This window comes from Mauremys mutica, chromosome 1, assembly GCF_020497125.1.
Source record: "Mauremys mutica isolate MM-2020 ecotype Southern chromosome 1, ASM2049712v1, whole genome shotgun sequence".
NCBI lineage: Eukaryota > Metazoa > Chordata > Testudines > Geoemydidae > Mauremys > Mauremys mutica.
Window position 1 is genome coordinate 19,071,835 of NC_059072.1, and position 25,597 is coordinate 19,097,431.

Genomic DNA, 25,597 nt, shown 5'->3' on the forward strand with positions numbered 1-25,597 from the left:
TTGGGTGAAAGTACAATAGCCATTCTGCTCGAGCAACCCCTGAGGGCAGCATGAGAACAAAAATGTATAGTCCTCAACTCTTTTTTCATTGGTTCTGGGCAATATGCTTCAGATAAGGCACAGATATCAACATTCAGACTTTTCAACAGCTTGATGAGAGCGGCTTAGCTGTTTCGGACAAAGTTTGAACATTCCAGGCACTAATTTTACATATTCCGCCAACACTCAGGATACAGGAATGGCCCTTTCACAAGTTTTCATTGGGCATTTTTTCTTCAGTGGTAGAGAAACTCTTGGCCATTTCAGCTCCATATTAAGTGGTAGGATACAGTCAGGAATAAGGAAATTTGTAGCCAAACCCAGCAAATGGATCTCCATCAGCACAAGTTCAATTTTGTCGGCTTTTCTGGTATGTACATAATAGGAGGAAGACTAACAAATTACAAAGCCTGTTTACCAAGGAATGCTGCTGCTCAGCACATAGTCACCAAAAGATTTGGTGGTGCAGTGAGATGGCCAATGATGGAGATAGACTGAACATTCAGCCAGATTGTCCTAAGGACCTAGCTAGAGATTGATCCCAGTGGTGCTTGATCTGCAAGGAGACTACATCCCTTTTGGCGGTGCCTTGATGATAATGATGACCTGAATCAGAATCCAAATTAAAATTAAGTGAAAAGGCTCCCATCTTGTAACAGGCTAAACCAAAAGCCTGGATATGAATAGTCCTAAACTTTGGGGGAGAGGGGCCAGAATCCAGATCTGAAAGAGGAGCCTCTCTTTGTGTTGTACTGCCACATAAGATTCTGGGCAGATTTGCATCCCCACTGATCAAGGGAGCACAGTGCTAATACCAAGACCCTCCACCATGTAGTACAGAACCCAAAAGAGGGGACGAGATGTAGTTGGAGCCATGATTCCTCCCTGCCCATATGCCAGCCAGTAAAGCTAGCTAGGCATGTCGGGGGATAGGAGGTGAGGTATGCTGCATGATTTAAGTGTGTTACCTTTTGAGTGCTCCTTGGATGCTGGAGTCACTACCCTTCAAGGTCAAATGTCACCTGTGGTCCCTCTAACGTAGGGTAGCTTAGTACTGCTCAGGGCTCTGCAAAATAGGTACAATTTTGCCCCGAATAAATTAGTATTTGGAAAATGGAAAGATCTGCATAAGTGCCATTAGGGTGTCCAGAGCTCTTCCTGGATTCATTATATTTCTTATGTTATATGTTATGGGTTGCTTAAAAATGAATACACTGTGAAATGTATTCCCTTTGATGTTGGGCTTCCAGAGATGCACTGGCTTCCTTTAAGCATTTATACAGAAGCTGGAGACTGTTACCCTAATTTAAGATTCTACTCAACTAACGTTATCTCCTAAGTAAATAAAGCTGCTCACTAAATATTCTGTGACCACGCTGATATTGAAATTTTGACAAAATGCTTCCTGTGGCAATTTGTGTTAGCGATAAACTCTCAGCATGACCATGATATCATGACTCCACAATGCTAAATTGTATAGAAGCAGCAGGAACCCTTGTTTGCTTCAGTTTCTTTCTGGCATTGTTTGCCTGCCCTCTGGTGTTAGTTTAAGAACCCCTAATACACCACACTTCTAGGCTTGGTCAGTGTGTGATGCCTCTTTCGGCCATGACTGTCCAAGTGGTGTTAATTGGAACCTCCAGGAAATAATGGAAATTAAACAAGGGTGAAATAATTGAAATACAGTATGCTGGAATTTGGGAGCTGATGAAAGGGGCAAATCAAAATAACAGCCAGTAGATCTGAAATTGAGTTCCATTTGAAAAACAAGCTTACCTCATTCTGATTTTCTTTTGCGTCTTAAAAATTGAGATTGAATAACTTCTGTTGTCACTAGAAAACACTACCCAGGAAATTACCATTAACATTAGAAGAAGACCAGGACTAAATCTCCAAAAACTCTGAATAAAATGTATTCTGGAGGTTTTCACATTTATAATCAGTTCTGATGTCAGGTAGAAGGCAAAATAGCAGGATTTTGATTAAATTAGGGGGAAAGTCTTTTAATCTGTCTACTGTTATGGCTATAATCACTAGTATCTAAGCACCTCACAAACCCTGGGTTTCTGGGTTCTTTGTTTTTCCGAGCATTATATGTTTTGAAAAACTGTAAAATGATTAAAACTAATATGAGCTTCTCAGATGTGATCTCTTCCTTACTCTGGGTCTCTCTCACTTTTCTGTAGAGTTCCTCACCATAACATCTAACACTGATCATATTTCACCTCTTTTATCCCCTCTGCAGTTTCAGTGCAGACGCAGGTAGTGGGGGTGCTGTACATCTCGTTCTAACTAGACTGAATCCCAAGGGAAGCATCCTTCAAAGCCAACACTCTCTGCCAAAAACTCCCACCAGCCCGCTCTCTGGTTGGCTTTCCTGCTGTAATAAGCATGTATATAAAACATGGAGGTTACACAGGTGTCACTTATTATTTGTAGGCTAATCTCTCTGTTGCTCCTGATCTTTATAGGTTGGAATGCATTCCTCACTTCTCCAATTCAGCTCTCCTTTGATCTCCACACTATAATTGGGCTACCGGATTAAGTGAAACATTTCACTTTATGTTGTTTTCCTGAAGAAACCTCCTCCACCTCCTTACTAATATGCTTTCCCTTATATGAATCATCTTTGAGTTATCAGCAGATTTTCTGAACTCAGTGAATCTTAGTTGCCTTTTGCACTTGCAAAGCTTTACAGAGAACTCTACAGTGCCACCTGCAAAGTCAGGGTCACTTAGTGGATCCTTCTTATTCCAGTCCACCTAAAAGCAATTCTCTCAATTTATTCCTTAATATCCACAATTCCAGTGCATTAACAGGAAAAGTGATACAGCATGTTTGAGGCAGGCAGTGGAACCTTGAACAGAGGAGCAGCTGATTCCAAACACCACCTGAACTAACATTTATTTTTTTCTTTTGGGTCAATCTAGGATCAGGCATCAGCTAGGGGAATCTGAGCCTTTTAAAAAATATTTCTCTTTCTTAAAAGAAAAGGTTGGTCCTTGACCACCTTGCCGTTTTGCTGCTCCCCGTGTGTGCCTAGCCAGTGGGCCTGCATGACATGTCAACAAAGTTAGTGCAAAATTCTGCTTTCTAAATCTCCCTGCGGATCCCGCCTGCATATTTTGTGCTGTCTCTATACACAGAGATACACTGATGGTGTTGGCAGGCAGGTTAGAATACCAAATGCAGAATAAATGCTGGAACTTCACACACTGCCAATCAGACACAGACTTTTGGGTAATGTTTTTTTTTTTAAGATCCTAAATGGTTTAGGAGCCTGAGTCCCATTTTTCAAAAGAGACTTAGGTCTTCGGAGCTCAAATCCCATTGACTTTCAATGCAACTTAGGTTCCTAAATTCTGATGTCATTTTTTTAAATGAGATTTGGGTGCTTTTGGAACTGTTACCCTTTGTCCTTAGGTTGAAACATGCATAGAGCCACATTTTATTTTTTTAAAAATTGATGTAAAAAGTCAACATCAATGCAGTGTTAAAGGTACATCCTTAAAGTCAAGAGATGTCAGAAAATGCAAACATTAGGGGTCTATACTTAAAAAATAAATAAACTCACCATAAAGTTAGGCTCCCAAATGATTGTCCTGAGTTTCAAAGTGCTAAGCATCCAGCAGCTCTTACTGACCTCATTAAGAGCTACAAAGAGCTCAGGATTTTGATAAATCATATATTTAGGGGCCTAAATTTTGGCATCCACTTTTGAAAATGTCAGCAAAGCGTTCCACATAATGTTAACTCAGCAGCGCTGCACATCTTTGCATTTTATGGGATTTACTCAGACACACATACTACATTAAACTACATATTTAACCAAACAAGCATAAAAGAGAAAACCTTACATCTATACACTGCAACCAAATTAACCTTCATTAACATACAGTTGAAAAAGTTTTGCCTTAATTTACCATCTCTTGACTTTGTTTGGATTTTATTAGTGCAAATGTGCTTTAGCATAGTCTATATGAGAAAATTTTAAAAAGCATTTTTGCAGATCATCTGTTGTGGTGTCTTTTCCCCATCATGTTTGTGGAGCTTCTGAAGTTTCATCTCCTCCCATAGTAGAGTGGACAATTTGATCTAGAATTGCACATAATAATAATACATCTAAGTGATCTACAAAAGAGGTAAATATCATTGTCCCCATTTTACAGATGCATAAACTGAGATGCAAAGAGACTTGCTTGAAATCACACAGCAGGCCAATGGTAGAGCTGAGAGTAGAACCCTAAGATCCTGAGTCCAAGTACAGTGCGCTACACCACCTCCCTAACCAATGGCAACTCCTAATTCTCAGCTATAGCTGTGTAAATTAGGAGTAACTCCAACAATTTTGGTGGCGCTGCTACAGCATTTATGTTAGGGTAACTAGGATCATAATTGGACCCAAAGCAAGTAGGGTCTAATCAAACTCTCATTGAAGTCAATGGAAAGACTCCCATTGACTTTAATGGGTGTTGAATCAATCCCTTAATGTTTTGTGAATCAGATTTTACACAGTAGCTGAACATGTGTGCACAGTATGTGTGGGTTTTTTTAAACATTTAACTTATGTGTTTGTGAAGTTATCTTTCATAAAAGCAAAGACCTAACAAATCTTGCAAGAGTGATTTACACTCTGGATATATTCTTTGTAGGCTTCCACCCAGTGCTAAACTAATCCTGCCCTGACAGATGTTAGTCACATCACTTAATGCACTATTGGAAGGCGCTCAGATACTATGGTGATGAGGGTATTATAAGAACCTACATAGAGTAGAATTCAAATCCTCACATGCAGCATTCCTGATGTTTCAGTCCTGTGCCCTCTAATGTGAATGTAGAACTATCACTGACTTCAGTGGGAGATGTGTGGCCATATCTGAGGCACCCTCTGGTCCTTCCGGATGTACACTAATGTCCTCTATGGAATGGGTGAAGATCACCCCTCTCAATTTCACTTGTGACATATGCCAGGATGTGACCTCAGCTTTTAAGAGGTGAAAAGCTACCTCACTCCCTCACTGTGCTACCTAGCCTCTAACACCATGTGTCATGCTGATTAGTATGAAAGGAAGCCGAAGCCTACATAGATTGTCCTGTAATGATGGGTGGAGCTGTTTGGTGACTTGCCAATGGGCAAAGTCCTGTTGGTGCCAGAGAATCATTTTTCATTCCCTTCTCCAGTACCCCATGCCACTGCCAGAGATGCCTATGGACACAACTAACTTTGCCAAGCACAACAGACTTGCACCTGGCCAGCTGTTCTTAATGGTCAGGCTGTTTTAGGACATGAACCAAAGCCCACCGACGTCATAGTAGACCGCACTCCAGCCAACTACTCTGTGCAAGCATCCATGGGCACCCATTGAAATTAATGGGCAGGGATCTGCTGACACTACACGCTTTAGAATCCAGGCCTTTGGGAGTAATATAATTATTTCAGTTCCAGATTGGTAGACATTTTGCTCTTAATCCCACAGATGTTAGCAGGTGATGTCACTTCTACTGCGTCTCATGTTCTTTCACATAGACATTTCTACAAGATGTTTAAATGTCTCACATTCTAGCTCTCAGAACATCTTTAATATCTTCCAGTCTCTCATGCTAACTTAGATTTTCAAAGTGGTATTCAGAAACAAATAGAGTGGCTGGGATTCATTTGTGAATGGAGGAGCCATACAAAAAGCACTAGAAGATGTGGACTGTGCCATATGAAGTATACCATATTTAGCTAGTGATAATGCAAATCACAGAAAAATATACAAAGGAGGGAAAATAAATTCCATCAGTGGGGAGCTATTGACCATCTGGAATCTGGGGAATCTGGCCTGATTCTACTCTCACTTATGCTGATCCAAACTCCAGTGAAGAAAATAACAGAGAGTTCGGTGGCACCTTAAAGACTAACAGATTTTTGGGCATAAGCTTTCGTGGGTAAAATACCCACTTCTTCAGATGCATGGACCTGAAGAAGTGGATTTGCTTATGCCCAAATAAATCTGTTAGTCTTTAAGGTGCCACCAGACTCCTCGTTGTTTTTGTGGATACAGACTAACACGGCTACCACTCTGATACTTCGTACCAGTGAAGAAAATGAAAATATTTTCATTCGGTTCAATGGGCTTTGCCTCAACCCCTAAATGGATAACTACACCATTGTAATCAGTTACTGAGTTCCCAGAACAGTCTAAGTTGGAGGAGGATTAAATTTGGATAGTTCAGAGGGATGGGGATAAAGAGAAATTTCCCTGACTGCTGCCCTGAAAATGTACTGTTTAGCTATGGTTTGGTTTGTTTACAGCTATTGGTCTATCTCATTTTTTTCTGCTGTCAGTATAGATCTATTTGAATTTCTCTGGAAATGAAAGGGTTTTGACTAGCCTTTGAATGGATTTTTAGATTCGTCACACACACTCTGTTTCTCTTTGTTACATAATATCAAAGCAAATTATTCTGACAGAAATTCCCTATATTAAAATAACATGATTTTCTTCACAAATGAATCTGACTACAGCCAGTCTCCAAGGAATAACCTTGTAATGGCTTTCGTTTGTGAAAGGACATCAGACAACGGAACATGGGAGATCATGCTCAGAAAACCAGGGGATAAAGACCTTATGCAAATGCTGGCAAAATGCCACTAGGAATAACTCACAGCAAATGAAAATATATTTCCAAAGGATACTTTTACAGTATCCGATTGACATATCTCCTTGTCTTTCTTTGCTTGTGCCAAAGTCTCCAGAGATGCCCAGTGAATAACTATCACAGGGCAGTAATGCAAGAGCAACTGTATTTTCCAGTTGAGTCTTTAATTTTTAGCCACAGCGGTACATCAAATTGTAGGTTGACACTAAATGATAGGACACTGGGTACATGGTGATGTAGAGTGCAGTTCTGCCTTTCACTGATGTAACACCTCAAGTATCTAGCATAAAACTTTCAAAACCTCCTAAGTAATTTAGGCATAGTCAAAAGCGACATAAGGACAGTGCGAGTTAAGTGACTAAATATCTTAAAATCTGGGCTGTAGTAGACACTAAGCTGCAATGACTTTCAATAAGACTTAGGCTCCTAACTACCTAAAAGCCAGATTTTAAAAGTATTTAGACAGCAAAAATTGCAGCTATGCCTAATTCTCATTGAGTTCCTAATATTTGTTTCTTTAGGCATCTAAATCACTTTGGAAAAATGGGATTTAGACTGCTAGGTCATTTAGGTGCCTTTGAAAATTTTACCCTTAGTCAAAAACTACTTTTTTCCTAACTAGTTTCTCTCTTAGGAGACTTGTGCAGTTTTATATGCAGGTAAAACTCCCTTTACTTGCAGAGAATAGTTACTAGCTATGTTTAACACAAGCCAAACTTCAAGCTAATTTGTTTCTTTGACTGGACTGGACTGTACAGATTAAATTTAGATATAAATGTAGGATCCACTTAAAGGACAACTGTCTCCGACCTGGTTTACACAGCTGGTCTCTGCTCCGATCAGGCCCGCCAATAGCAATTCCGGGCTCCAGGAGAGAACAGTCAATGGGCCCCCATGCACGCACAAGCTGCGCCTGTGCGGATGTGGTCCACCTGACATTTGGGCGGTGCTGCACCCGCGCTGGCTGGTGCCCAGAGAGCTGCCAGCTGCGCTACTAGGCGCACGCTTCCGGCACGGCCAGGGCTTTTACATGCCCGCCCGGTAGGGTTGGCAACTGTGGGGAGGGATAGCTCAGTGGTTTGAGCATTGGCCTGCTAAACCTAGGGTTGTGAATTCAATCCTTGAGGGGGCCATTTAGGGATTTGGGGATTTGTCCTGCTTTGAGCAGGGGGTTGGAATAGATGACCTCCTGAGGTCCCTTCCAACCCTATTATTCTAACTGCGCAAACCCAAAGACCCTTGCCCCACCCCTTCCTTGAGGCCATGCCTGCTCACTCTCCCCCATCCTCACTCATTTTCACCAGGCTGGGGCAGGGAATTGGAATGCAGGAGGGAGTGCGGGGTGCAGGCTCTGGGACCGAGTTTGGGTGTGGACTCTAGGCTAAGGCAGGGGGTTGGCACTTTCCTCGGGTGGCTCCCAAAAGTGACTGGCACACCCCTGTGGCTGTGGCTCCTAGGTGGGGAACTCAGGGAGTCTCTGTGCATTGCTGCCCACAGGAAACACCCCCACAGCTCGCATTGGCTGCAGTTCCCAGCCTATGGGATCTGCGGAGGCTGCGTTGTGCGGGGACAGCACGCGGAGACCCCCTGCCCACCAGAGGGCATTCTGGCCACTTCCGGGAGCAACGCAGAGTGAGGGAGAGCAGGAAGCCTGCCTTAGCTCCACTTTGCTGCCAGTGGCAGTGGCCGGGGCCCCCTGGGCCCTTTACAATCACCTGGGCCCCTGCGCAATTGCCCTTTCTCTCCCCTGCCCCCCGTCGGCAGGCCTGGCTCCGATCTTTTGGTTTCCCTGCTGTACATATATAGAACTACCCCTGATATCAATGCAAGTTCATTGCACGGATACAAAGCACTGTCTCAGAGTGCAGATCTGGTATTGATCTGCCAGAAGAAATTTGTTCCTTGTAGCTATCTAGTTATCAAAAGAGGGGTTTCAATAATCATTTGCCAGAAAGTCTCTACTTTATCTGCAAAATAAGTCTGATTGTTACCTGTATGCTAGTAATACATACAAACCATGAAGGGAGGGGCAGGCTCAGTCCTTGGTATAGTGTTTACCGTACATAGTATGAATGTTTTAAATAATGCCAAACCTTATGTAATGTAGCAAGTTCTAACCACTGAGTCCTTAATAGGCACCAGAGAGTTAGGCTGTCAAATTGCACATTTGGTATTTTCTATTTAGGGTTGCCAGGCGTCCAGTTTTCGACCAGAACACCTGGTCGAAAAGGGACCCTGGTGCATCTGGTTAGCACCGCTGACCGGGCCACTAAAAGTCAGGTTGGCAGCTCAGCGGGGCTAAGGCAGGCTCCCTGGCTCCATGTGGCTACCGGAAACGGCTAGTATGTCCGTCTCCTAGGTGTAGGGGTGGCCACGTGCGCTGCCCCCTCCTCTCCGCCTAGGAGACGGACATACCAGCCACTTCTGGGAGCCGCCTGAGGTAAGCGCCAGCGGGCTGGAGCCCACACCCCAAACCCCCTCCCATACCCCAACCCCTTCCATGCCTCAACCCCCTGTCCCAGCCCTGAGCCCCCTCCCTCACCCAAATTCCCTCCTGAAGCCCAGACCCCACACCCACTCCCGCACCCCACCCCCTTACCTCAGCCCTGAGCCCCGTCCCACACCCAAACTCCCTCCCAGAGCCCATACTACATGCCCCTTCTCACACCCCACACCCCTACCCCAGCCCAGAGACCCCTCCTGCACCCTAAACCCCTCGTCCCCAGAGCTCACACCTCCAGTCAGAGCCCTCATCTCCTCCCACACAGCAACACTTTGCCCCAACCTGGAGAAAGTGAGTGAGGGTGGGACAGGGAGAGAGAAAGAGGGAAGGGGGGATGTACTGAGCAGGGAGAGGGGTCTCAGAGAAAGGGCAGGGGCAGGGCCTCAGGGCCGGGGTGGAGCAAGGGTGTTCTGTTTTGTGGGATTAGAAAGTTGGCAACCCTGGTTTCTATTCTGTTTGCTTAAATCAGCTGCAGGGGATGGCTGCAAATCATCTCATCACAAGCCTTAATTTTGCCCTAGCGCACTATGCACAGACTCCTTTGTCAGACGTCTCTTCTCACAAAGGGTGTTGTGGCTCCATCTGGCAGGAAGCACAGGGATTATTTTAATAAATTTTATCACATGTATAGTAAGCAGCAATATTCACTTTAAAGGCCTTCATCAGTCAGAATGTTGTGCCTAGTTCTGGTGTCCATGCTATAAAAAAGGATACTGAAAAACTGGAGAAGGTTCAGAGAAGAGCTACAGGAATGATTTGGGGTCTGGAAAACCTGATTTACAACAAGAGACACAAGGATCTCAACCTGATTACGTTATACAAGGGAAAGCTAAAAGGTGGCTTGATCACAGTCTGCAACTCCCTACACAGGACAAAAATAGTAGAAGAGAGCTGTATAACAGACAAAGTCAAACAAGGGGAGTATGATTAAACAGTTCTGCTTCAGTAATGCAGAGGGTGGTGTTTTAGCAGACGTAACTTTTGAGTAGATTCCCATTAGGAAATGTGCCAGGGAACAGGCCACTAAAGAGTGACTGCTCCCCTGTTCAGCCCCACTGCACCAGTGCAGCGCTACAGAACCCCAACATTGGCGAGAGACTGTTGAGTCTCTGTGGTCTCTTGAGACAATCTTCTGAAATACTTCTGTTTACACTTCTCCCACTTCAGTTTTGGATCTTTTCTGGCTCCTTTTACCCCTCTCTGTGATGTGTAGATCAGGGTATCCTGTGGCCCTAAACAATTAAGCAACGGCACTAAGGTGACCAGACAGCAAGTGTGAAAAATCGGGACAGGGGTGCGGGGTAATAGGATCCTATAAAAGAAAAAGACCCAAAAATCGGGACCAGCCCTATAAAATCGGGACATCTGGTCACCCTAAAAGGCACAGACAGTGATGAAAAGAAGCATGTCTTGTATTTGTATCCAGGCAATTCAGATTTAAGAAGCTGGGGACTTTCCATTGAGAACCACCAGAGGGCAATGTAGGCTAACTGTTGAAAAACACACACCAATCGAAGTAAAATGGGTAGACAATATAATAGGTCTTTCCATTCTCCCTCTATCCCATACCTAGTTTACTTGTCTGACTCCTTGTTAAACAATCTGAAGTAACGGGCCTCCAGCATTTTCATGGTTGAGTGTCCCTGTCAGGAAGTTCTCCTGATATTCAGCAGACACTTTCCATGACTGCACAAATAGCAAACAAAGTCTTGCTTCCATATTAATAGTGTGAGGTTCTGTGCTGAGCACCCTGAATTCCTACTGATGCTCAGGACTGAGGCCTGATTAAGAAAAGACACCTGGGACCTCTACTTTTAACACTGAAAATAGTTACAAAAATCTTGAACATCAGAAATTTGTGGGAGTTTTTTCTTAAGTTATTTTATCATTTTTGGCTGAAAATTGTTCACTCTTCATTATCCAAATGTCTGTTGAAAAGCCCTTTAAAATGTGCCACATACAACCCTGAGCACACTGCTGGCATGGACCAGATCAATAATAGTAATAATTAATAAATAAGTAACCCTTGCTGCCATGATTGGTGATGGTAGTATAAATGTAACGATAGCTGTAATAGTCACACAGACTGTTAGAAGAGGGCACAGACAGGCTCTTTGATTGTGGTCTTCACACCTATTTACTGATATATCTTAAGTCCCAAAGGTAACTTTTTAAAATAAGTTTCATTAACAGACTTTTTTTCTTGAATGGAGGAAAATAGAGTCTAAGTGCTTGAATTCCTATAGCCCCTATTAGAGTTTCATATAGTGCCTGCTAGACAAAGCCTTCCTACTAGCACTGCCTGCCAACCCTTACTATCCCAACCTGGCAACTGACCTGTACTCCCACTGACATCAGTGGAAGGTCTGCCTGAGGAAGGGCTGCTGGATTGGCCAGCTGAATAAGTGACACCAGAAACTGCATCTCCTTTGTGAAAGAGAGTGATAGTGCGAGGATCTGAATTTTATATTACTGAGGAGAAGTGGCAAGAGTCTAGTGGAAACAAATGATGAAGTTTCAGAGAGTTTTAGAAGCTAAAGGAAAATCAGTGGAGCAGAGAAAAACAGAAATGAGGATAAAAGGGACAGGCTTTCAAAGACATGAAAAATGAAAAGAGGAGAGGGAAGTGGAAAAACAAGGGGGAAAGTGGCAAGCTGAAGAATCCAATGCAGAGAGTTCTTGGATGGTCTTTTTGAACAGCCCAGTGTGCTTCCACGCATTGGTGACTAGAAAACTTGAAACACCATGAGCTATTCCAATTCTAGGCCAAATTACTTTCCCTCTGGATGAAATCTTGGGTTTATCGCTGTCATTCATGCTTTATAAACAGTTACAATATACACACAAAAGCCAAGGTTTAAAAACAATGGTTGTCTAAAGTTACACTCCTAATTCCGTATTTAGGCATGTAAACAAGTGGTTCGTTTTTCAATAGGGCTTAGCACCCAGCAGCTCCCACTGACTTCAGTGGACTCTGTGTAACACTGTTAGGGTGACCAGACAGCAAGTGTGAAAAATCGGGACAGGGGCTGGGGGGGCAATAGGTGCCTATATAAGAAAAAGTCCCAAACATCGGAACTATCCCTATAAAATCAGGACATCTGGTCACCCTAAGCACCCTATATGTTAAACGCTGTTTCCAAGTGAGTGAGACAATTTTTCCGTTATACTAAACATTCATCTCCCCGCACTGTTTGTGAATAAGTTTTCCTAACACAGAAATGAACACTTCAAAGTAATCAATATTTTTTCTTAATGTTCTCTTGTTTATCTTCTTTTTCCCTTTCTTGTGTTCAGTGCCCAAGCAAAACATACGACCCGTTGATTAAATCTACCAGAGATTTTCCAGATGATGTCATTAGTTTTATAAAACGCCATCCATTGATGTACAAGTCAGTTTACCCGATGACTGGAGGACCTGTATTTACTAGAATCAATGTGGACTACAGACTGACACAGATTGTGGTGGATCATGTCATGGCGGAAGATGGGCAGTATGATGTTATATTCCTAGGCACAGGTAAATTAAAGAGCTCTCGTAGTTCTTCAAGGGCAATGTCATAGGAAAGCTAAATAGGTTAAAGAAGATCATTTGGGGTCCTAATCTATCAAAAATCTTTCCATTTACCAAAGAGGTATCATTATTCCCATTTTACAGATGGGGAAACTGAGGCAAAGAACGGTGAAGTGACTTGCCCAAGATCACCCAGCAGGCCAGTGGCAGAGCCAAGAATAGAACCCAGGTTTCCTGAGTCACACTCCAGTAGGCCACACTGCCTCCCCTTTACAACATAGATGAATTTTGCAGCATGCCCTGAAGTTCAACAAATTTGGACAATTTGGGACAAAACTGGAAAGGAGTGAATTTCCGAGCCATTGATATCTCAGGTGCAGGACTTAAGTCTCCAGGGTTTTCAACTCAGCCTTTCTCACAAGTACTAATTTCACTAGCAAACAAGGTGTCATAAGGTGTCTTCCAGCATCCATACAGTTCAGGCCAATGAGTGAAGAGTGAGATGGACTGGGATTTTAGCATGAGGAAGAACTTCAGGGTGACTTGCTCTCACAGCACAGTTGGCTATCCAGGAACAAGCACTGCCGCAATCTTGGAGGACCTTTATTGCTTTGCCTCTCTGAATGAAGTCTTTCTGACAGCAATGAAAGGAGGAAAGTAATCATGCACTTTCAAATACCGTGAAACCCCTACAATTCAGGTATAAAATATACATCTGAAGCATACACACAACATGCACACACATAATCAGTCATACATTACACATGCTGAAAAGTTATGAAAAAATTAAACATACATTCAAAAAAGGTAGATTTGCGGCCTAACAAATGGAATATTGTTTTGGTGTGTTCTAGAATTTGCATTCAGTTTTGTGCTATCCTCTACTGCAGTAGGTTATCATACAAAATGAACTTATATTAGATTAATAACCTCCTGTCAGTTTAGGCATTGATAGATAGCACTGACATCTAATTCTTCCTCATAATTCTTCTTTAGTGTAGAGATTTGGAGGTGGTTAGGTACCATGTAGTCACTAGGTAGTGCTCCATAATTTGAATAAAGAGAAAATTATCAACGCCAGCACCTTTTAGTTAAAAAGTGAGCTCTTTTTTTCCCCAGAAGTACATGGTTTTATTTCATTTTATATTTTAAATCTATCCTGTGGAAATTCAGGCTGAAAGATAATATTTCAAAGATTATGTAATGAGTGCATAAAAATACACCAAATAACTGGGGAGGTTTTGGTCACCAGAAGATCAGGAGCTTAAACTATGTTTGAACATGTTCAACCAATGCTGCTAGAGAATTTAGAAAGGCTGCCTGTTATGTATAGACATTCCAGCTGAAGCCTTTTGTATCTATGCAAGCCTAGATAAGAGTATGGGCATTACAAAACAGAAGGCAGGTAGTGCATTTTGTAACTTCCACTTAAGGTGCTAGGGATGTCATCAGCTGTAGTCTCCTACTTTGCTTTAAAATGTATGTATTTGTTGTTTTAATACTACACATACTATTTAGTACTGAATGGACTTGATTCAGTCCTGCCTTGCTTCTTCCAGACATCCAGGCCATGTCCCTTCACCAGCCTCTGTGTTTTGGGGGCAGGGTTGGCTAGCTCCCTTGCAATGCTGGGACTCCACCAACTGGAATGTACAGCACTGAGGAGTCCCAGGAGATGATCAAGCCTGATATCTTTAATAGGGATTTGCAAATGTCAATGAATTTTATCTTCCCTTTGAGGTAGGGAGGCGTTGTAATTTCTGCTGAGGTCAGAAACCTGAGGCACAGAGTTTCTGAAAGCCTCCCAGTGACTCAATGACAGAGGTGGGGTTAGAACTCCAGGATGCCTAATGCTCAGTTCACTAGACTTCCAACCTGCCTCCCTATGTACACCGTATTCTGTCAGGAAAATGTGCAACCCACACACAGGGCTTTATGCAGCTCATGAGTCCCCTGTTAGGGCCGAGTGGGATGTGAGTGTTGCGAAGGGCCTTGTTCAGGCACACCTCTCAACTGGGTGTCACTCATTGCAATCCCAAATACGTAAATGCCACACAGCTTTGGTGTCCCTTCACTATTATGGCTGGAATTTAGTTACATCAGAAATGCAGAATCATGGAGCTGAGATGATCCAAAGAGTCATTTACATTAAAATAAGGGCTCCCATTGCGATTTAAATCTCTTGCATGAGTAACATTTCTGTATCCCTGACTTTGGGTCAGTGTCACACAGTGTCCCACATTTGGGCCTCAGCAGGTGTGAGGGCTCCACCCTTAATGCTTTGGGATCTTAAACAACTGTTTAGAGTAATTTTAAAAGCACTTCAATTCCATTTTAAGTCTGATCACACCACGCTGCATAGGTAGTCACTAAGACCCCCTATTCAGCAAAGGACTTTAGGCCCTTAAAACTGTTTAAATAGATACGTTCTTACAGAAAAAGAAGGATGATCCAGTAGCTAAGGCACTTGAGTGGGACTCCATAGACCTTAGTTAAATTTCTTGCTTCCCCCACAAATGTCTGTTGTGAGACTGGGCAAGTCTTATGCAGATATACCTATCTCATAGAGCTGGAAGGGACCCTGAAAGGTCATTGAGTCCAGACCCCTGCCTTTACTAGCAGGACCAAGTACTAATTTCCCCCCAGATCCCTATGGATCCCTCAAGGATTGAACTCATAATCCTAGGTTTAGCAGGCCAATGCTCAAACCACTGAGCTATCTTGCTGTGCTTCAGTTCCCTATCTGTAAAATGGGGCTAATAGCACTGTCTCACAGAGTATTCTGAGGTTAAATACATTAAAAATTGTGAGTTGCACAGACATTAGAGTGATGGGGGCCATACAAGTACCTGGGATGGATAGATGTATTTAGAAAGCAAATTCCTTGCTACATTAAGCATGATCCCTGATGTCTAGTTTCTTTTTTATCTTCTTTATAACTGAAGTTTAGCGCATCACTTAGAAAAAGAATGGGAAGGGGAGTCAATATGAAGTCAGTTAGAAACAGAACTGTACTTAAATACTGAAACACAAGCACTGCTTTGTATACTACATACCTTTGTTTCAGACACAGGAACGGTACTGAAAGTTGTGAGTATTACAAAGGAGAAGTGGACTATGGAGGAGGTAGTCCTGGAAGAGCTGCAGATTTTCAAGGTAAGCTTTAACAGCCACTGAGTGTTTGAACAGCATCAGAGAATAGTTTAGGGAAGTTTTAAGCCTTGTGGAGTTCAACCTCTGAAGCAATTCATTTCTCAGAACTAGTGCAAGTTCCCAAACTTATTTTATTTTTAACATTGAGATCCTTTGGTTTTCCAAAGATGATTGAATCAAAAAGAACATCAATTTTCAAGCTCCTAGGAAGTCTTTTATGTACAACACTGCTGCCAACTCACAGTTTTCTCAGCTGTCTCACCAACACTGCTTGATTTTTAGTGTTTTTCTTAAAGCCTCAGCTTCTGGAGTCCTACAATCCCTGTTATCACTTAAAAAATGTTTTCAACCCTCATGGTTGTGGAGGAAACCTTGAAACACGAACGATCAAGGTTAAAAACAAAACAAACAAAAAACACAAGACAAATAAAATGAACAAAATATCTGTGATTGTTTAAAGTCTAATGATTTTTAAATCAATCTCTTGATTTGTTTTGTTTTGGGGTGAGTTTATTCTGGAGCCTGATTCAAGGTTTTTGTGTGCTTGGGGTTGGCAATGCTGGTAGAATGTCAGAGAGAGTCAGGCCAGCTCCAGTGAGTTGCCTATAAATGGTATATATCCTGGGCCAAATTCTGCTCTCTATTACACTGACATAAATCCTGATTAACTCTGTTGATGGCAGTTGAGTTGATTTGGATTTACACCAGTGTAATGCAGAATAGAATGTGCCTGCTGATTTATTTTTTCATTCCAGTGTTTCTCTCTCCTCCTTTTTGGCAGTCTCTTGCTGTTCCCTTTTCATTGCATCCAGCTCTACTTCATTTTTCACCTTACTGTTTCATTAGTGTTTTCCTTTCTCCCCACCATCTGCCCTTTTTTCATAGATTCTCTCCTAAGTGCAGTGCAAGCCAAAGAACAGTGGGGTCGTAGTCGATCTTTCTAATTCACAATGATCAAGTGGGTTTGAAATCAGACACAGTGAGTTCACCCAGCACTAGTGCGGGCTCTGTAAAACTGATATTACTGAGTTAATCTCTCTATGGTGCCTTTTAATAATCATCTATAGGATGAGAATCCTCTTGATTTAAAGGCTCTTAATGTCCTCTTTCCACTGCAATGAACACCAATTATAAATATTTCTTTGAAAATACCAAGATTGCTCGACTGTCTGCCAAGTAATCAGGAGTTTCAGTGTGTACACCAATTTGCTGCATTCTTATAACATAACGTCAAGGGCAAACATGCCATATCATATTTAACACTAAAAGGTTTGGGGTTTGCTTAGCAGACAGTCCTCTACTTTATAAATGTTACCTCTACATTTTTTTTAATATGGAAAATTGAAGAGGAAAGAGCAGCTGCAAACCATTCCTTATTCCTAAAGCCACATCAAAATTAAACAATAGGCTTAGATGTTGCATTATGTGATAGAGCATAAATAATATACCAGGACCATCCTGTTCTTACTACAGTCGTTGGCACAACATCCACTGGCTTCACTAGAGGTAAAATTCACCCTTGGTGCAGAGGAGCAACCTATGCACACTTTAAGTCTCATTTAAGCCTTCAGAATAGTGCTTAAATTGAGTTTTTAGATCTGGTGCTGGTCCTCTGTGCAGGGTGAATTACAATCTTCCTGGATAAAAATCATCTACTGGCAAGTAGCAGAAAATATTTGCTGGCATTTATTTCTGGAAGCAAGTATTTCCGTATTTCTGATATTTTTTCACATCTGGATAAACCAATTAAATTGATCTGTAGTTTTCTTTATTTTGTTGTTAGGCAGGTGTTAAGATATGTCATCTTTTCTATTAAAGACAGAAGCAAATGTCAATGAACAGGTACACTGACATTCACTCTTTAATTTTTCAGCATCCAACATTTATCTCAACTATGGAGATGTCCCTGAAGCAGGTAATTCGCACACTTGTTTAATTCACATGAATAGTTTGGTATTTTGAGCATTTAGCTTGTTGCTTTGCTGGTGACATCTGTTGCTTGTTGGCCAAATTTTCAAAGGCTGCCACTTAAGCTGCATCTGGAAAGTATAGTGTGAACTAATTTGCCTGGAAAATTGACATTTGCTCGCAAATAGTAGTTTGTATGCACAAACAGGTAATTACTCATGGATACAAATCCTTAGTCATATGGATGTGGGATTTGTGAATTAAGATAACACACATATTTTCCACATATAACAAAAATTTGACTCTGTATTCTCTATTAATTCATTGAGACATTATTATTTTATTATTGGTTATAGTATCGCTATTACAAGCAGCAGAACTAGGGATCTCAAATAGGGATCAAGGCCCCACAGTGCCAGTCATTGTACGTACACATAGTAAGAGGCAGTCCCCAAGCTATGAGTTTACAGTCTAACTACACAAGTCACAAAAGGTGGGAGAAAGGAAGTATTATTATTCCCCATTTTAAATAAAGAACTGAAGCACAGAGAGGGAAAGTTATTTGCCCGAGGTCATCCAGATATCCCAAATTCCAGGTCAGTGTCATAGTTTAAAGCCAAAGGGACCACCAAACCATCTCATCTGACCTCCTGTGTGTTACAGGCCATCTACCAAACCATCTAGTCTGACCTCCTGTATGCTACAGGCCACCAACACCACCCAGGACCCGCACGTTAAACCCAACAACTGAAATTAGAACCAAGTATTACAGCCCACAAGAAACTGAACTGTTATGTGCTACAGCAGAGAGTAGGCAAGAGACCGAGGTGCACAGTACCTGAGGTCTCTGCAATGGCAGGGAAATGATTAGGTGAGATATACCCAGGTAATCCTAGCAAGTGACCTGCACCCACATGCTGCAGAGAAAGACAAAAATCCCCAAGGTCACTGCCAATTTGATCTGGGCAAAAATGCCTTTGCAACCTTGCATGTGACAATCAGTTAGACCCTTTGAGCAAGAATCAGCCAGCCAAGCACCTGAGAGAGAGACTGCTCAATGTTACCTCAGAACCGTGGCCCACCCTATCCAATATCCCATCTCCAGCCAGGGCCATCCCTGATGCTTCAGAGGAAGGAGATAAAAAAATACATTGGAGGGGGAAAAATCCCTTCCTGACCTGTGCAGGTGACCATCTGAAACCCTGAAGCATGAGCTTTTAGGAACATTAGACATAAACCAGAAATGAGCCCCATGACCGTTGAGATTAAAAGCAAGACCTGTCTTCCTCTATCAAATTATTAGTAAAATTACTTTTGTTGTAGATTGCTGCTGATTTTTGATATTGTAAATTCATGCCAACATCCTACCAGGGTTTTAGATCCTTGTCCTTCCAGTTCCATAGCCCCTTTCCACCATCATGTCATCTGCAATGGATGGAAACTGGCTAGCACACACAGTGCCCTGAGAAACATTTTACAATAAATGTTAAATTCTCTCCCGTTCAATACAATCTGGGCCAAGATTGAAAGATTGCAAGGGTGGTAGCGAGAAAGAGAAGATTTAAAATAATTGCTTGAAGAATGCTTCTAATTCATTCACTTTGCCTGATTTGCAGCAACAATTGTACATTGGTTCCAAAGATGGATTGGTTCAGCTCTCCCTGCACAGATGTCACACGTATGGGAAGGCTTGTGCAGACTGCTGCCTTGCCAGAGACCCATACTGCGCTTGGGATGGAAACTCGTGTTCCAGATATGCACCAACTTCTAAAAGGTAAGAATATGTATAGAGTTCCTATGGAAAATCCACCCACTCATATACCCTACATTAAGGGCTTCAGAGGTTCCCACTGAGTTTCTAGGCCAGCAAAAACAAATTGCACTTTTTCAGCATGTTTTTTTAGGTAAATTGTAGACATAACTTTGTCCATGTTTTGCTGGGAGTGCTATGAAAACAGTGCAGCACTTTAATATGAATAGTGATAACTGCGCTAGGGCATCTAACATAACAAGATCACCATATTTATTGTTATGCTACGTGCTTTAAGATACCAAGTTATGAGGCTAAGGGCTAAATTGTGTCTGGCTCTGCATGAGTGTGCAAAGGAGGGAAGTAATTCAAAGAGCCTCCGATACTTGTGCCTCTGCATGGGAGCCAGGCACAATCACAATGGGGAGTGTGACTCCCACACGATACCCCTGGGTGGGTCGTCAGCAGCAGGAACTGAAAGGATGAGCTGCTGCTGTCTAAGCTAAAAGACACAGGTCTCATGGCTCAAGTGCTTTAGAGTTTACAAACCTCTATCCATGGACTAGTGAAGAACAGAGAGCCATAGTGTGTTGGTATAGGTTACACAAGTGCTTTGCTGGGCTAATACCAGCTGCAGCACCAGCCTCCCAAAAGAGAAAGGACCACGGGAGCCGTTTCTGAACTCTCCCTGAGCCAGATGGAGGGATTTCATGCTGTACTCTAGAAGGCTAATAGAGTTACTGAGTTGGCATTAGCTCCCCCTACTAGCATTCTGACTGGGTCAGCCAGAATTTCTCAGTTCAGGCCACTATTCCAAGGCTTTTCCTCAGCCTCCTCTTCCACCCCTTCGATGAAACTGGCCTGTGGGCAGTCCTTACAATTGGAGCGAATAACTGATTTTTTGGTTTGCTGGCAGTTCCAAAAAATTGAAACAAAATTTGGTTTGAATCAAAAAATTACACACACACATACAAAGATTTTTGGGCTGAAACTGCATTTTTTGGCATATAAACTAATCATCTGAAAAATGTTGCCCAGCTCTGCTTACAATAAAGGCCCATGGTTGCTGTCTGTGATAAGAGTTTTGCTTCTTTAAGGACTGCAGTACTGGGCCTAAATGATTAAATGAGCTATTGTAGTTAATGAGTTGTGGGTTATTGTATCATTCATTGCGCAACCATGTACATTCTCCCCTAAGCCAAAGTGAACTAGAATAAATTCAGAGAAATGTAAATGAAAAGAGAAATATAAAAGCTAAGATTCAATGGACAAGTTATGCCCCATGGGGTGGCTGAAGGCTGCAATGCTTTCTTTCCACTGCATGCGGAGACAGAGAATGAGGGCTCATTTATTTATAGAGCTCCCTGGCTTGGTGGATAGGTCAAAGCTTTGTGGGTTCGAGGCTCCAGAAGAAGGGATTGGTGTTTTGCTTTGTGCATCTTCCATAGGCCAGTTACTTGCATATTTTCCTTTAGCTTGGTCTAGCAACCTGGCACACTGTGCTCCCGGCATATTTAAGTCTCTTCTCCAAATGGACACATCGGCATCAGGAACCAGCTCTTCCATTTAGACATTGCTGTGCTTTGCACTTGTAAGGTCCTATTGCCATCTCTGACGCTGGCTCATAGTGTGTCCTCGAGGAAGTCACTTTGCCTCTCTATGCCTCAGTTTCCCCATCTGAAGAATGAAAATAAGTAGATTTATCCTCTTGAGATCTACGGACAAAAGTTCGTAAGAGCTAAGTATTATCAATATTATTTTAATTAAACCAAAAAACAGTCACAGAGAGGTTAAGTAATTCGCCCAAAGATCACTAAGCAATTAAATAGCGGAACTGGGAAAAGAATCCAGGAATCTTGACTCCCAATCCCCTGCTCTGTTGATATCTACTTAAAGTTCCCCAAACCGTACTCCGTAGTTGCTGTTCTCAACATTGTTCCATCTGAAGCAGCACCTACGCTTTTCCAGCATTGCTTGTTTTAGAAAATTCAGTAGTTGACATTACACTGTGTTGGCCTTGAAACGCGTCAGGAATGTGGTCTGTTGAAACTCGTAGGTTTACATGATGTACGGTGTTGAGGGTTCTGATGGTTTCCAAGATGATCTGGCCCACCAGAACACAACATCTGTTCTGCCTTTAGATCTGGCAGAGCATCTATAGCTGATTTGGAAGCTGTCTCTGCCACTAGATTGCCCTCACCCTTTTCTAGGCAGATCAGTCTCCCCACAGTGATTTTCTTAAATCACCGGCCTGTCTCTTTGTGCCATTTGTACAAATCTATCTGTGTCACATGCCACTTGAGAGCGAGGCTGGATTTACTTAGGGCTGCAATTGCCAACGATAGGGCAGGAGTGCTGCGGTCCCACATCTGCCGAGCTCCTCTGCATTTTGTTACTGAATTCCAACAATTATGCCTCAAGTGTTACAAATTTTAATGCTTTTATTATAGGCGAGCCAGGAGGCAAGATGTCAAATATGGAGACCCAGTCGCTCAGTGCTGGGACGTGGAAGAAAGTAAGTATTTGCGCCTCTTCTTCCAACAAGATGTGTACGGTCAGTGTGTCTGTCTTTTTATTATGCTCTTTGGAACTAGGCCTCTGCAGATATCTGGGCAGCTAATGCCCAGGCAGTTAGAATCCCCAAATTCTCTCCATTCAGCCCTCATCCAGCAGTTAGACTCACTGAGCCATGGGAACTTAAAAGAAGCAAATGGCGAAAACAACTTCTCCCTCCCCTCCACCCCCCACTCCATGCAAGAGAGACACCAGCAGAAACCCGCATCAGGGGAGAAATAAGACAATTGATGTGAATACCCCATACCCCACATGAGTGAGATGCCAGGACCTATGCTCCTTTGCAGAGTATCTGGAGAGAAATCCAAGTAAGAAAACCTTTGAGGAAGCAGGAAATGCTCCTTTTTCCTCCCCTAATAAGTCCCAACCCCTGTTCCAGCTGCCAAACCCTCCAGTTCCCCCTCCATGCAGCTACTTAAACACTCCCCCTATTAACATGAGCTTCCTCTTCCCTCAACAAGAAATCCCCCTCTCCCAGCTGCCAAACAGTCTGGCTCACTCCCTTGGCAACTGCTGCAGTTCACTTACAGAGTGTACTGTCAATGCTAAATCCTGCGGTTACACTGCAATTTCTGTGGCAGCGTAAAATAAAAGAAAAGCTTTCAAAACTGAAGTTTGAGTTAGTCTGGGGTTTTTACATTCAGTTATTAAAATGAACAGCCCAGTCACAACAGTATTGGTAGTATTGCTGAGTTTAATTTTTGAGCTAATAGAAGCTGCTACCTTTGATCAATCTTTGATTATTTTCGTGTCATTTTGGTGCTGGAAGCCTGCTGCAGAACTCAGCGTATTTCACAGCAAAAATTAGGGCTGTCTGCCATGAGATCAATGACCAGTCTGTTGCACGATATACTGGGCTCTCACTGTGCTTATATACCGCAGGGATCATTAAAAGGTCAGGGTGAAATCCTGGTTCCATTGAAGTTAACGGCCAAACTCCCATTGATTTCAAAGGGGCTGGGATTGCACTCTCACGATTCACCCCACAATTACTACATAGTGGTATCTGAGATATGCCACAGAGCTTAGGGTTGCTGTAGGGATGCCATCCCGACTGCTGCAGTCAGGTATCTCTTTGTAGAGAAATGGTTATTGAAGTTACTGTCTTTGATGAACAAATACAAAATTACTTAGATGTTTCACTAATATGAACTCCATCCTGAGCCCCAGTATGGTGGCAAAAATGGAATGTCTGGCTAGCTTTAGCAGCTAGGTGGGTATTTCCCCTGGTGCTGTAAAACAGGTTCAGATGACCTTGTGCCACCCCACTTCCAGCCCCTGGCAGATTAATAATAATAACTATAAATAATAGATAATAATTATATAATGACAACCAAATACACAACAGATAGCACCTCCCAGATCCAGTTGTGACTAGGGCCCTATTGAGCTAGACACTGCACCAACAGAGTGCAAGAGGCAATCCCTGCTCTGAAGATCTTGCAATCTAAATAAACAAGACAGACAAAGGCTGGGAGGGGAAACAACAGCCCAGAGAGGTGGAGTGACTTTTTCAAGGTCATTGGCAGAGCCAAGAGAAGAAGCCAAGTCTCCTTACTTCTAGTTCAGCGCCCTATCTGGAACACACCAAGCTCCAGCAGTAACTGCCTAGTAGATGGCCACTAAAAGGGAGTTATTTCAGATAGCCTTGAGGCTGCTCTAAAGTATGCAGGGTGCTAAAGCGGCCCCTGGTGGCTCTCAGAATTGGTGGAACTACAACCAGCACTTATGGCTACCCCGCCTCTACTCTGCTCAGTCTCCACTGGGTGCACAGAGGATGGAACAGAGGAAAAATGCAGGTAAAATATTGAATTCACCAGAAGTGGCTGTATCTCTTTAAACATAAATAAGTCAGTGGTACAGATTTTATTAACTGCTCTAAAAAAAAAGTTGCAGTGGAGGAAATTTAGCAGCCACCTCTAAATCCTAGCTGTTAGATTTTAAGCTAAAAGTTAAGTTTCCTTTGTCTTTTTTTATAATTCACTTGCTCCTGTAGCATCTGTTCTGAATCAGTCTATTTTCCTATTGCTTTAAAAATCAGGTCAGGGTTAATCTTCGGTACCATGTTTGCTTTCCAGGCATTAGTCATGAAACTACTGATGAAAAGGTGATTTTTGGCATTGAATTTAACTCAACTTTTCTGGAATGCATTCCTAAGTCCCAGCAAGCCTCGATTAGGTGGTATATTCAACGCTCTGGAGAAGAACACCGAGAAGAGGTAAGTTATAGGCAACAAGGCAAGCTTCCTCAGTGGAGAATTCAGCTGAGTATTCGAAGGCAGGAGTTATTGGGATTAGTAGATGTTTTCCTTTTCCTTGCTTCACCTGAGGGATCATGTAGCATTCTGGTATCACCATTTGGGGCATAGAGAGGGTAGGAGAGAGGCCATTTGCACTGTACTACAGGCAGATTTATTTTATTTATTCTACTCACTAAAAAAAACAACACCCCAACCTTTGCTGTAAACAGTCTTGGGTGCATTTTAAAAAGACAGACTACTCCAGTAACACCTTTTCCCCCAATAATTAACACATGGAATAACTCAGCATCAAAACCACATTCAGAATCTTCTGCCCTCTATAAGTTTCCATACCACCCTCATCACCCTAGTATCTGTGAACCTTCCAATTAAGTGTGGTGATGAACATCTCTCCTGTGAAGTTGATTCTTTCTCTCCTCCTGTCCCTAGAAGGAGAATTGTATGTACAATGGAGTGGCTTTTATTATGATTGTGTTGGGTTTCAGATTTTTTTAAATGTTTGTGCTCCTCTGTGTTAAGTTGGAGAAGGCAGGTGGAAGAAGTGCCACTTGCACTTGAAGTTGAAAGTGGGGTTGTTTCCAGTGGTCCTTAGTTCCTGGGTAGGGTGACCAGACAGCAAGTGTGAAAAATCAGGATGGGGGTGGGGGGTAATAGGAGCCTATATAAAAAAAAGACCCAAAAATCAGGACTGTCCCTATAAAATTGGGACATCTGGTCACCCTATTCCTGGGGGAGTTAATTCTGTCATCTGGGACCAGCACCCAAAATGTCTCCTGACTTACAATCTTTATAATTTCCCACGGAGTCCTCTCATAGCTAGTGAAAAACCAATGGGCATTAGAGCATGTCCTGAAGGTCAACACATTGGGACTGGTTTGGACTGACTTTCAAACCTAAGGACCCCTCACAGAGCATGCCTTTTGCCCTCCTACAAGCCATTTTCCATCTCAGGCCACTCTCTACCATCTGTGTAGTCATCACAACTGTGGTGGTAGTGAAAAGGGGGAGATAAGCTGGTCGAAGGCTTTAGATGAGCTTTATTGTTCAATGTTCATACCAGTCTTTAGTTAGTTATGCCTTTGGATCTGAACCAGATTGAATTGTTTTTCTTTCAAGCTCAAGCAGAGTTTAAATATCAGAGTCCTATCGGAACTATTAAATATGCACCATGGTTTATGGTTCAGCCTTCCATTGATTGTGGGCGCTAGCAACTCTCCCATTGACTGTGATGGCAAGATTTCTCTCTTTCTT

The 25,597-nt window shown here is 42.6% G+C and overlaps 1 protein-coding gene across 1 annotated transcript in view; it reads left to right on the plus strand.

The window, feature by feature from the left end:
* Positions 1-25,597, plus strand: part of SEMA3D (semaphorin 3D) — a 192,114-nt gene that overhangs the window by 152,009 nt on the left and 14,508 nt on the right. The window contains exons 13-18 of the mRNA XM_045002540.1: positions 12,485-12,707; positions 15,769-15,857; positions 17,728-17,769; positions 19,379-19,536; positions 21,963-22,027; positions 24,165-24,304. Of these exons, the coding sequence (XP_044858475.1) occupies positions 12,485-12,707; positions 15,769-15,857; positions 17,728-17,769; positions 19,379-19,536; positions 21,963-22,027; positions 24,165-24,304 (717 nt within the window). The remainder of the gene's footprint in view (positions 1-12,484; positions 12,708-15,768; positions 15,858-17,727; positions 17,770-19,378; positions 19,537-21,962; positions 22,028-24,164; positions 24,305-25,597) is intronic.